General features: G+C 41.5%; 1 protein-coding gene across 1 annotated transcript; it reads right to left on the bottom strand.

Annotated features, from left to right (window-relative positions):
* Nucleotides 1-913: 913 nt before the first annotated feature.
* MFSD4B (major facilitator superfamily domain containing 4B) lies at nucleotides 914-7568 on the bottom strand. The gene is given in 5 exon segments (XM_017497450.2): nucleotides 914-1013; nucleotides 1015-2158; nucleotides 3472-3588; nucleotides 4965-5133; nucleotides 7149-7568. Coding segments are annotated over 5 exon segments (1581 nt in total). The 5' UTR covers nucleotides 7200-7568.
* Nucleotides 7569-13339: the final 5771 nt, after the last annotated feature.

The raw sequence follows: 13339 nt of genomic DNA, 5'->3' as shown, positions 1-13339 counted from the left end.
TGGGGGCAAAAACTGCAACTTACGAGTCAATGAAATGCAGTACTAAATTCAGGTAATTATTCAAATAAGGTATTAAACATTAAGTACATTAAACTGACGTAATCATTTATCATTAGCACTTTTTTTTTGTCTTTTTTTCTTTTCATTAGCACATTCTTAAAGCTATTTATCATTTTGGTTTCACTTCTCATTTGAAATGAAGAACGGTGGGGGGGCCTTGTACTAATTTCTAGCAGACATTTTGCACAAACTTTAAAACTTATGGATTCCCAATTTGGAAATCATCTCATTTTCATTTCTAGAATCACCGATCAGGAGGCGAGAAAAATGAGGCCTTTGTTAAGTGAGAGGGCAAGGCTAGGAGTCAAGGCTTGAAGCCAGGCCCCTTGGGCCCTGTTCTGTGTTCTCTTCACTGAAGTGAGACATCAAATGAGTCATAAGCATTCTATGATCCAACCCTACAGATAAGGTAAAGCAATTAATAAAAGTATCTCTCCATTTTTCTTTTACGAAACTATTCTCAACTTTCCTGGCAAAGTATTGATACCTGATAATTTGTTCAACCAATGAATTCACCTCCTACACGGTCTCATTCTATGAGAATACCCAACTTCTCAAAGACAAACGCCTCTTTGCATGCTCTGAGGGGTACAGACCACAAATATTTCCTAATCAGTCACATGCCAAATACTAGCCTTATAACAAGATCCCAGTGTATGTGTTTGAGACCATTTGGTTACTTATGGAAGACTCTGGGAATTACAGAACATTTCAAAACTTTTTAGCATTCGCTATAATTGGATCTAGAAATTTTAATCCCCAAAGCATGGTGAAATTCTGCGAATGCTCTGCTCTGAATGGCCTCCTTAGAAGTGGCAATTATTCAAGGATGTCAGTGCGTAATCCATCTTCTCTAAATGTTAGTCCCTTTTGTCCTGGTTTCAGGCAAGTGCTTCACATGGGAGTTGCCAGTATTAACAGGAGAGGACTCAAACACCACTGCATTTGATGGGCTGGTTACAGATTTCAGCTGTGGACTCTGTCAAACTATTTCCAGATGTCTCTATTACAGAATGCCTCATTGTATCATTCATTTCAATCACTTCAAAATCCATTTCATTCCATTTTTCTGCATCCTCCTCTTCATTCTCTTCCTCATATTCATTTAGCCCGGAGCTAGAAAGCAAAGCTTTCTGGTCCTCACTCTTTCTATTTTCTTTTCGCTGGCGATTAAGAGGTGAAGTGGCTAATTTATACATCACAGGAAATAAAACACCAGTGGCTACTGATGCTCCCAAAGAGGTATACAGCACTACAGGCAAATCAGGGTATTTTTCTTGAAGAATTCCAATCACTGCAGGAATAGCCATTTCTCCCAGGGCAGCACCAATTACAAAAAATGCTGCAGATTTCCCATGGATGGTCGTGTACTGTTCAATCCAAGAAATACCACTGGGAAATGTGGTTGCCATTGAGGCCCCATACACTGAAGTTGCTATCCAGAGACAAACTGGGTTCTTATCAAAAAGCACCAGAAATAAAGATGAAGTCAGGCTGCCAATGTTACTCAACACAATCATGGTTCCAGGTTGTAAGCATGTAGCAAAAAAGATTGCCAGGCCCCTGCAGGCTGCAAATGTCCCCCAGAAGATGGAGTTCAACCCAGCAGCTTCACTTTCTTTCATACCAACATGGGTGGTTGCAAATGAGAAAACGTAAGAGCCATATGTTACCTCGGCTCCAACATAGAAAAAGAAGAACACAAAAAGGAGACAAAGAAGGGCGTTGTGATATTTTGCTCTTCGAGATGCCTGAGCAGATGCTCTTGCTTTTTCCTGCTTTGAGCTATTCTTTAAAAACAGAGCAAACAAAATGACAGAAACTACGCACATGTAAGTTCCGATAACGGCATAAGCCCACAGTAAATTCATATCATTAGGTACTCCAAACAGAACTCCTGAGTCAGCGTCAGATGATCGGTTGAGTGCAGGATGATGAAAGTCAGACTCTGTGTGGTTTTCAGCAGACACTGTCGGACCCAATGCCAGTTTAGCTAGCAGTGGAGCCAAAAAGGCACCCAAAGCAAAACAGAAGTGTAAGGCCTGCATATGTGGGGCTCCTTTGTCCCCCCAAAGAGCCAAGATAAGGACGTTACCACCTATCAATGAAAGATGGGAAAAATTATTTAAGTTAAACAAAGTCGCTTATTTTTTTTTTAAAGTTCACTTGTCAGAAAGGAAGTGAGTTTATTTTACACGGCACAAGCATTATAATATTCTAATTATCAAACACTGCAATTAAATCAACTCTGAAAAGGAACTCTAACCCACTACCACCAGACAACTCTAAGCATTATAACATCACATACTCACAAATCGAACGCTACAGTCTAGTAAACCACTACCTCCGAGAGCCAAGGACACTAGCAAGAGGCTTTTTATAATGCAGTTCTAACATCAGACTGGGGAAGAAATATTCATATATTAATATTTTACATATATATATTTAGAAGGCAAAATTTTATTATCAGATAGTAGCCATACCAAAGTTTTCTGTACTTGCTCTTGGTAACCACTTGAGGAAAATTACTTACTTATGTATGTAACAGATACGAAATGTACATCCAAGAACCTGAATACTCCAGGGTTCTGGTGTGCCCATTAGAGGAAACAAGCACACCATTTAGCAACTGCATTTATACTGTTTAAACATCTAGGAGGAGAAAGGCAAGAAGCAGTACATCTTGGGCAATCTTTTTTTTCCAACAGATATTTTCAGATAAATATATAATTCCACCCTATAATTTCATAACCAAATTAAGCCCAAAGTAAAATAAAATATTTCCCCAACAGATCACATAACAGCAGCTCAGGGAAGGGAAGGGTAGAAAGCTGATTTTAGGAATAAACAAATGTAACCTGTGTTATTTAGTAGGTTTTAAAAGACATGACGATACGGGAAAAAATCTACCGCTGGAGGGCGGAAACTTTTGGGACAGAAAAGAACAGAAAAGAAAGAGAGTCTAGTCCACAGCACGAATCTCTCTTGGCTTGGAAGTCAAGGTACATGTCAAGCTGGATTGCTGTTTCTATGCTTTCTCAGCCAAACGGTGGTTCCAAACTTGGTCAACTCCTCCCATATGAGCACGATAAAGTTCTACCCCAAAATGAAAGCCTATTCACCTGCACTGTAATTACCCACACAGGGCCTTCCCTGTTGACATTGTAAATCAACCATCTCTCATAGAGCAAAATTCTTTAAGTCCATTTCAGACTTGGCTGCTCAGAAATAGGCCCCCTAATTAGCAAGAATAGCTGCTAGAAGGCTGATTCACTCTGAGGGACTCCACGACCAACTCAGTAGGTCTGTGTCATTTTACGTGGCATTGCAAGTGATCGTTTAACATTATCTGTTGTACTTCTTCTAGTAGAAAGTCCCTACTCCCAGAGATGACACAAAGAGCTCACTAACCTGTATCCAGAATGCCCATTGAAGCACCAAAGACAGACATCATGACAGTGAGTAATGCTGCTGTCTTGCAAAAAGGAACAAGATAAAGACCAACTGTGGTAGCCAACATTGACACTCCTGAGAAGGTAGAAAGTCAACTATAAAAAATAATATCCATGCAAAGTCATAGATCAAGTCAACATCATAAATGTCCAAACATGCAAAATAAGGTCAAATTTAAATTAGGTAATGAGTAGATGAGAGTTTTCGCTTCTAAAAGTGGTTACGTTATTGGAATCTTTTATAATCTTTATGGACTATGAAATATAAATAGTTATAACACAAATACATTTCCAGCACTGCTAATAATCCAACTGTAAATTATACCACAAGGCAAAGTTTTATACCAAAGGAGACAAGCCAAAATTAATTTAAATTATTCACATTGAAGAACCTAAAAGAAATTTTTAGACATGAGGCAAAAAATTAAAAAGACAAAAATAAAATGCAACTGCTAGAGTAGGTTATAGAAAAATTTACTAAATAAATTAGTTTGAGAAATAGGGAGGAAACGATAAGAAACATGTTCTTTCTACCCACTTTGGAAATAAGAGGGATTATTTATTAATTCATTAACAATAACAAATTATTATTCTTGCTTCCAAAAGAATTTTATCATATTAATCTAAATTTTCTCTAAATATTTCAATTTATTTTTTTTAAAGTATATGTTCAAAGCTTTGCCAGGCCAGGTGTGGTGGCTCACACCTGTAACTCCAACATTTTGGGAGGCTGATCTCTTGAGCTCGGGAGTTCCAGACCAACCTGGGCAACATGGTGAAACCCCAACTCTACTAAAAATACAAAAATTAGCCAGCTGTGGTGACTCACATTGTGGTCCCAGCTAATTGGGAGGCTAAGGAGGCGGAGGTTGCAGTGAGCAGAGATTGCATCACTGCGCTCTAGCCTGGGCAAAAAAAGGAAAAAAATCCCTGTCTCAAAAAAAAAAAAAAAAAAAAAAAAAAGAAGCTTTGCCTCCTATTTCCCAGGTGAGACAGAGCCCTCTGGTGTTGTCCAACGATGACATGGGGCAGTAGGGACAAAAACGTAGCCTACATCAGTTCACCCACCCTCCCATCTTCATTTCCAGTGCAGGGTGCAGGCTGGGCAGGGTCAAGGAGCTCCTGCTGATCTATGGTGGCCCCAGGAAATCTGCCTAAACCCCGATAAGCAGAGTTTTTTGGACAACCAGTATGTGATCCAGGAGCGGTATCTAAATTACAGTGGTTGGGAAGGCTTAGAGCTCATCTAAATTTCCAGAGGGCCCCAGCACAGATCTTCTCTAGCTGTCAAGGTGAAAGCAGGTACCAGGGAAACCCAACTGCCATTGAGGACACCTAAACACTACTCATTTCGGCTGCCAACCATTCTGCATGCTAGTGCTTTCATATTTTCAAAGACAAGTTGTAAATTCACTGACAGTCATAAAGAAAGTAAACTTAGCATTTACTTACCCAAAAGTAAAAAATGATTCATGACGTCAACAAGAACTCCACCAATCACAGAGCCACTCAAATATCCAAAGGCACGACCCACAAAAATGAAAGACAGACTACTGATATTTCGGTTCACATTTGTTGCCAAATCTTGAAACGTGGGTCCGAGTATAGCAACACTCAATCCCTGAAATTTACAAAGACAAAAGCTTTTACTTACAATAATTAAAATATTGTCTAACTATGTAGTAGCTTCTTCCACTATAAAAAAGGGGGACAGGGCTTGGGATTTACAATGTAATGCAGGGAATTAGACTACTGTTTTTTAGTTTTGACTAAAACTTTTTTTTGTTTTGACACCTCTCAATTTTTACGAAATTAATTTTGTTGTTCCAATCCTGTTTCTTTTCTGAACAATATCTTTAAAAGACTATTCTGTATTGTTAATAAAATGTAATATTAAAAAATACAGCCAGGTGTGGTGGCGCATGCCTGTAGTCCCAGTCATTAGAGAGGCTGAGGTGGAAGGATTGCTTAAGCCTTGAGGTTGAGGCCGTAGTGAGTTCTGACTGAGCCACTGGGAAACATCAAAACATCAAAATATTATTCCTTTTTTTGGTGTTGTTAAACAGCAATATTTCTGGATGCATATGGGGTCCTTCCCCTGAACTATACATATAAAACATGCAGGAGATAAACAATTTAAATGTTTCTAAATCTACACTTTTCTTCCAAGCCATCAGAATTACAGTCAGTAAAGGTTGCTTAGAAAATATTATATGCCCAAGTATAGAATGAGTTTAACAACAACACTTTACTCAGACAATGCAGTGTTAGCAAGAAGTAAGGATTACAGTTGACTTTCAGAGGAAATTCATTGGACACAAAAAAATGTTTCCAATCAGTCTACATTTCCAGAATATCATTGATTCTAATTGCCCTGCTCTGCTCTAAATGTATGAAGTGCGCCCCCTGCCCAATCATTAACAGTCCAAGACCAAGGACCAATGTGGGTCCAGGTGCACAGCAAGCACCTAGTACTTCGAGAGAAGTCTGAGCACAGAATCTCATCAAATTAGTTCATGTCTTCAAAGGATTTACAACAGACCTGACACTCAGTGAAGACTCACCAAAAGTCTGAAGTGATTTCTTTCTTCACCCCTCCCCACTGCCCCTAATCAAAATACTCTAAAGAAACAATTCTGGCTCAGAGTCCCTGAGATGCTAAGTGACCACAAATGACTCTTCAGAGGACTTATCCTCCCAACTCCCCAAGGATCATATATCAGGTGATAAGAGGGAGGTTTCCCAAAAGTGAATCAAGGGGCGGCCCAGGGGGTTGGCAAAAGTCGCTTCTAGCCTTGCAGTTTGCTCCAAGAAAAACATTTAAGAATCTCAAGTTGGTTTTATTAATAAATAGGGCTGTGGGCAAAGTAAGAGACATATTCCTGGCCCTATCATATTCCTGGCTGGTTAAGTAACCAGCTGTGTGATCCAGAAAAGTCACTTTCCCCTCTGGGCCTATTCCCTTATCTGCAAAATTAAGCAGTTGTACGAATTAAGTCAGACCACCAGGAAGAAGAAAAGCAGTTTTTCTGTGTAATAATTTGGGGGTTGAGTGACGGGGTGAGGAGAGCAGCGACCAAAGCCCTGGGCAACTTGCAACCTTCCCATCCCACGAAGAAGTAGGAAGGCTCGCTGGACCGGGCGCAGTGGCTCACGCCTGTAATCCCAGCACTTTGGGAGGACGAGGCAGGTGGATCACCTGAAGTCAGGAGGAGTTTGAGACCAGCCGAGCCAACATGGTGAAATCCCGCCTCTACTAAACATACAAAAATTAGCCAGGCATAGTGGCGGACGCCTGTAGTCCCAGCTATGTGGGAGGCTTAGGGAGGAGAATCGCTTGAACCCGGGAGGCGGAGACTGCAGTGAGCCCAGATCGCACCACTGCACTCCAGCCTGGGCAACAGAGCGAGACTCCGTCTCAATAAAAAAATTAAAAAGGCTTGCTGGAGCTGAAAAACATATTCAGAAAATCTCTTGCACTTAACAGTAACACTCCAACTTTAGAAGTGTGCCCATTTTCCAGATGATGAAACTGAGGCCCAGACAGATTAGGTAACGCGCCTAAGGTCAGTTTGCAAGTGGCGAAGGCAAGACTCGAACGCCCCGGCCTGGGAGGGTTGCAGCCCGGGATCTCACCAGCCCCAGGAAGCAAGAAAACAGGATCACAGTGGTGAACCACCGCAGCATGCTCCCGGTCCCACCGCTCGGCTGGGAGACCGCCACCGTCTCCGGCTCTTTCTCATTCTCCGCCGGGTCCTCAGGCTGCAGGAGCCGCTGCCCCGCAGCCGGGGGCCCAGCCCCACGGAGCTCCACTTCCAACTCCAGCTCGGCGGCTCCAGAGAAGGCGTCTTGCTGCCGCCGCGCTTCTCCGTTCTCAGCGGAATCTCTAGAGCTCGGAGACGAGCACGGGCCCCGCCCCCAGGCCCAGCTGTCCCTCGGGGAGCCACTTCCCAAGGGACCGCCCAAGCCAGGACTGGGAAGGCCAACTTCGCAACACGGCCGGTGTTCCGGTCAGCGGACGCGCGCCCTGCGGCACACAAGGCGCCTGCGCGGGTCACGTGGCAGCAACGCGGCCTCTTGCCAACCCGGACCGCGGCTCAAGCCGGAAGTTGATGTGGTTGCCTAGGAGACTGGACGCGGCTCTCTAGCCTCGGCATCTTGCTTAGCTGAGCCCACAGAGGATGGCGGATGTGCGCCCCGTGGCGGAGCGAGCTGAAGCCGCAGCCTGGGACCAGAGAATCGTGAGGTAAAACGCGGCCAAACCATTATGAGGAAAATGGGCCAAGAATTGAACGACAGCGCCTCGCGCCGGCTCCCTGGGTCTCCTGGTCCTTATACAACTTTTTGAAATCCCTGAGATGTGTCGTGATTCGTTCATCTTTCACTCCACATATTTGTTGAATTTCATTAAGTTTTCATGTATTTTATCTCAACTCTCACAAAACTCCAGATTCCACATTATCCCCGTTGTACAGATGGAAAGATTAAGTCATAGAGAGTAAGTAACAATTTGCCCAAGCTCAGTCATCAAATTAGTGGCCCTAAATAAACAGTGTAGCTCAAGAAAGAAACCGGGATCCAGAGCTGTGGTTTCAAGCACACTCCCACCCCAATTCCCGAAATAATTCCATCGTTGTAAAGAAGAGGAGCATGGCATCGATTTGAGGAATTGCTTCCTTTTGCTCTTTAACAAAGCGGACCACAGCCTCAAAAGGTCATATACTTTTCTTTATCGTCTATTTGAAATGTTCTTTTCCACCTGATTCTTCCAACTTTCATCCATTTAGGTTCACAGACTACGAACCTTAGTCTTACCATTCCTTGCAACTCATCTCTCTAGCCTTATTCATTTAGTCATTAAGTCTTTCCCCCACCCACACCCCCCCCCTTTTTTTTTTTTTTCTTTTTTGAGAGTGAGCCTATGTCACCCAGGCTGGAGTGCTGTGGCGCGATCTCGGCTCACTGCAACATCTGCCTCCTGGGTTCAAGCGATTCTTCTGCCTCAGCCTCCTGAGTAGCTGGGATTACAGGCGCGCGCCATCACGCCCAGCTAATTTTTGCGTTTTTGGCAGAGACGACGTTTTACCATGTTGGCCAGGCTGGCCTCCAACTCCTGACCTCAAGCCATCCGCCTGCCTCAGCTTCCCAAAGTGCTGGGATTACAGGCATGAGCCACCACACCCTGCCAAGCATTTCTTTTGGCAGGTCAGTTGACATTCCTTAATATGAGAATGCCTTTATTTCACTTTGATTCCTCAAAATATTTTCACTTGAAATAGAGTTCTGGGCTAACAGTTATTTTCTTTCAGCACAGAAAGATGAGATTTCTATTTGAGTTTTGCCACCCAACAGTTCCCAACTGGAGCCTCTCCTCAGGACAAACCACAAGAAAAGAAAAAAGCCAGGAAATTCATCCTTTTGCATTCTGAGTTTTGACTCCCTACCGCAATTCTTTATTTACTTTTCAGAGTCTGCAGGTAGTTGCCATTTGTATTTTATCATGAGTCTTTTAGTTGTAATCAGTGAGAGAGAGGGACTGAAGTAAACTAATGACGCCAAACCAGGGCGTTTTCTACCTGTCCTTTGAGAATCCATGTTAAAAAATAAATAAATAATAAATAAAAAATAAAAATAAAAATAAAAACAAAAAAAATTGCTTCGGTGTCAGTCTTTTCTGACACGCCTTTCATTTTTGAGGCTGGTATATTTTCACTAATTCCTATTAGTTGTGCTGCTCCTAAATCTTTTCACAGGTTTTACGTCGTGTTACAGTTCTTTTAGCACTTACCTTTAGTTCCTTAGTAGATTATAAAGTCAGTGAGATTGAAACTATGGGTGTTATATGTCTGTCCCCTAACATTGTATTACATAATAAATATTACCTGACCGAATTGATTTATTACCTAACTGAATTGAGGCTCAGTAAAGCAATTATAAAATTAAATATTTTAATTCACCCTAATTAAATATATATTTTAAAAAAGGCTTCTCTAAATGGAAAGATCTACTTTTTGATTCTCCATTCCCCACTTCACTCTTGAAAGCAGCAGGATATTTTTTCCAGTTGCCTCCAGAGGTCACCCATCGCCTTTCAGGAAAAATTTAAAATATATATATATATATATATACACACACACACACACACACGCACACACACACTACAGCATTGCTTCATGCAGGTTTCTCTTAATAGGAAGGATCAAGTTTTTTTCTGAAAGGCAATTTTGGAGAAATAAAAGTGTTTATGAGTCACATTTTGTACTGAAAATAAATATAGCTTTATCGATTCTCTTAAAAAAGTATTTTACAATGTATATGACAATGTATCAAAAAGGAAAATATCTGGATTTTAGTCACTAATCTGGTACTAACTGGGTGTATTTGTGAAATAGTAACTAGGAGGCAGGTTTTTAATCTTTCAACTTAACTTTTTTTGAGTGAGAGAGAGAATTTACACAGATCATGGTTGGAGACTGCATGTCACTGTAAGGACCTATTTAATTTTTATTCTCCAGAAGGACCATCCTTTTTACTTATGATGTTCAATTTGTGCTTATAGTGCCTCATGAAGAACTAAGTGTCACCATAACTGTTTCCTTCTGTATACTAAACTATCATTCTTTAACTTCACTGCTAAAAACCCAGTCTATTAAAACCATCTCTCATGAAGGTTTAATTTCAGTAAGACAACTTTTATGGCTTATACTATGTGCTTTGAAAAGTTGGAAATGATGTTGAAATGAACTGACATTGGCGATGATTGATAGAATATATTATCAAAAATTAGAACTTAAATTTTTCTTTACTTTTTTTTTTTTTTTTTTTGAGGCAGCCTTGATCTGTCACCCAGGCCGGAGTGCAATGACATGATCATGCCTCACTGTAGTGTCAGTCTTCAGGGCTCAATCAATCCTCTGGCCTCAGCCTCCCAGTAGCTATGACCACAAGCATGTGCCACATGCCTGGCAAATTTTTGTATTTTTTGTAGAGATGGGGTTTTGCCATGATGCCAAGCTGGTAGAACTTTAACTGGATTCACTATAACATTTAGGTCTACAGCATTCTTTGACTCCACCAACATATTGGTATCCTATGCTGTATTGATCAGACAAAATCTTTGCTGACTGTCCTATTAATAACCAAAATCAGTGATTAAGAAAATAAAAACAAAGCAACCAAAAGTGAGAACATGGCAACTATAGGCGCTATGAGAACAAAAATGAATTCGTGTTTCTTTTAAAAGTGCTTCAGAAGCAATTAGGATCATCTGCCGTAAAAAAGGAAACCACTTTAGGGTTTTAGGTGCCCTCTAAGCAAAATGGTCTTCCTCCGTCTGTATGTGGAGAAGGTCACTTACTCAAAGGGCTGCATACTTGGTCATTTATTTAGTCACTAGTTATTGAATACCTACTAAGTGCAAAGCATTGCTCTAACAGTGAAAAAACAGACAAAATTCCTGCCCTCGTGGATAGACAATGAAGAAGTACATTTGTAATATGATGTCAGACAGCAATAAGTTCTCTAAAGAAAAATAAAGCAGGATAAAGGGCATAGAAAGTGATGACAGGGGTTATTTTAGATCAAGGTAGAGTTGGGGGAAGGCTCCTGTGAGGGTGAATGACACGTGAACAGAAGTCTAACAAATGAGGGAACCAGCTATGCAAGAAGAACATTTTGGAGAGAACAGCAGGTGCAGAGATTCCATTGCAGGGATGAGCTTGGTGTGTTGGAAAAATCAAAAAGGCCAGAGCGGCTGGAGCAGCATGAAGACAGAGTTGGTAGAAAATGACACATGAGAGCAAGTAAGGTCCTGATCATGCCGGGCCTTATGTTAAAGACTTTCTGGGTGCACTTAGAGGAGTACTCTAGGGGAGAAGAGCAAGATGAAGAGCAGAGAGAACAGAGACCTAATTAGGAGGTTAATTGATTAGGTCAGATTTGTTTAGGTGATCAGAGTGGTCAGATTTGGGAAATCTACTGAAGATAAAAACAACAGCATTTGCTCATGGGCTGAGTGTATGACAGAAAGAATATCAAGGATGACTGCAAGGATTTTGACCCGAGCAACTGGTGAGTAGTGGATCAGATGGCAAAGATTCTGGAATGAGCATGAATTGTCCTAGGACATGGAAGAAAATCAGGAATTCAGGTTGAACATGTTAAGATTAAGGTATTTATTAGATAATTAAATGAAGGTATCAAGTGGAAAGCTGGATATCCAGCTCAGTGGAAGGATCAGAGCAATTGAAACAAACTGGGAGTTATCAGCATGTAGATGATATTTAGTACCATGAGACCAGCTGAGATCACCTAAAGTGTGAGTGTAGATATTAACAGACGAGGATCAAGGACTAAGCCCCGAGCACATCTCATGTATACAGATGTGAAAGATGAGGAGAATCCTGCAAAGAAGACTAAGATAAGAGGAAAATCAGGAGAGTGTGTATGGTGTAAACAAAAATTCAAGAAGGCAGGTGTGAACAACTATAAATTCCTATGGAGAAGACATTGAATTTATAGAATCAAGCACATAATCTTAAATAATTATGTAACTTAGCCTTGCTTTCCAAATGCATGGGTTGAACTAGATGATCTTTGAGGTTGCTTATAATTCTAAGTTTGTTAAGGGCGGCAAATAACTTAAAAATTTTAAACTATAACCCCCCCCCAAAAAATACCTATTCCTTATTCTCATTTTTGTCTTGAAATTTAAAAAGCAACTCAAAATTGGTGTTGTAGTATGGTTTTTCCCTTTTCCCCAGATTGGGGTTATTGTTCAAAGTTACATTTTACATAATTATTTGAAAAGGTTGTAACTAAATGAAGTGTCTTAATAATCCTTTTTCTTTTCTTTTTGAGACAGGGTCTCCCTCTGTCTCCCAGGCTAGAATGCAGTGTGCTGCCATGGCTCACTGCAGCCTCAAACTCCTGGGCTCAAGCAGTCCTCCCATCTCAGCCTCCTGAGTAGCTAGAATTACAGGTGTGAGCCACTGTGCCTAGCTTTTGTTTTAATAATTCCTTAATAAAATTGTCATATCCAAATAGGACAGAAAAAGAGTTACTGCAAAATTCCATGGTAGACATCTATGAATAATTGATTTAGAATGGCTGAGGGAAGGGGACTAATAGAGATTTTGTGGGGTTTTTCTTTGGTGGAAGGACAGGGTCTCACTCTGTCACCCAGGCCAGAATGCAGTGGTGCAATCATGGCTCACTGCAGCCTTGACCTCCCAGGCCTAATTGACCCTCCCAGCTCAGCCTCTTGAGTAGCTGGGATCACAGGCACGTGCTACCATGCCTGGCTAAGAGTGAGTGTGTGGGTGTGTGTGTGTGTAGATGAGGTTTCACTGTGTTTCCTAGGCTGGTCTTCAACCCCTGGGCTTGAGAGATCCACCCAACTTGGCCTTGAAAAGTGCTGGGATTATAGGTGTGAGCCACTGTGCCCAGCCTTAATATAGATTTAGGATGAGCGAAACTACCCCAGCATCCGCAGTCCAAGCCAACCCTTGGTACTACCCTTGATACTGCAAAGGCTCAAAATAAAGTGAAAAATACAGCCTTAAAAACTTAGATCTAGCTTTCAGTCCTCTTCAGAGAAATTATGTGCAGCAGAAAGTGTTTACCCAACCCAGCTATTTGGGAAGCTGGGCAAAGTCAGCTCCATTGTCTCTTGGCTTGAGATACAAATGCTTTTATTTTTCTCTCTCTCTTTTTCTGAGACAGAGTCTGGCTCTGTCACCCAGGCTGGAGTACAGTGGCACAATCTGGGCTCATCGCAACCTCCGCCTCCCGGGTTCAAGCAATTCTTCTGCCTCAGCCTCCTGAGT

Source organism: Cebus imitator, unplaced genomic scaffold, assembly GCF_001604975.1.
Source record: "Cebus imitator isolate Cc_AM_T3 unplaced genomic scaffold, Cebus_imitator-1.0 Scaffold231, whole genome shotgun sequence".
In the NCBI taxonomy this organism is placed as follows: domain Eukaryota; kingdom Metazoa; phylum Chordata; class Mammalia; order Primates; family Cebidae; genus Cebus; species Cebus imitator.
This window is presented reverse-complemented; position numbering and strand designations above follow the sequence as displayed.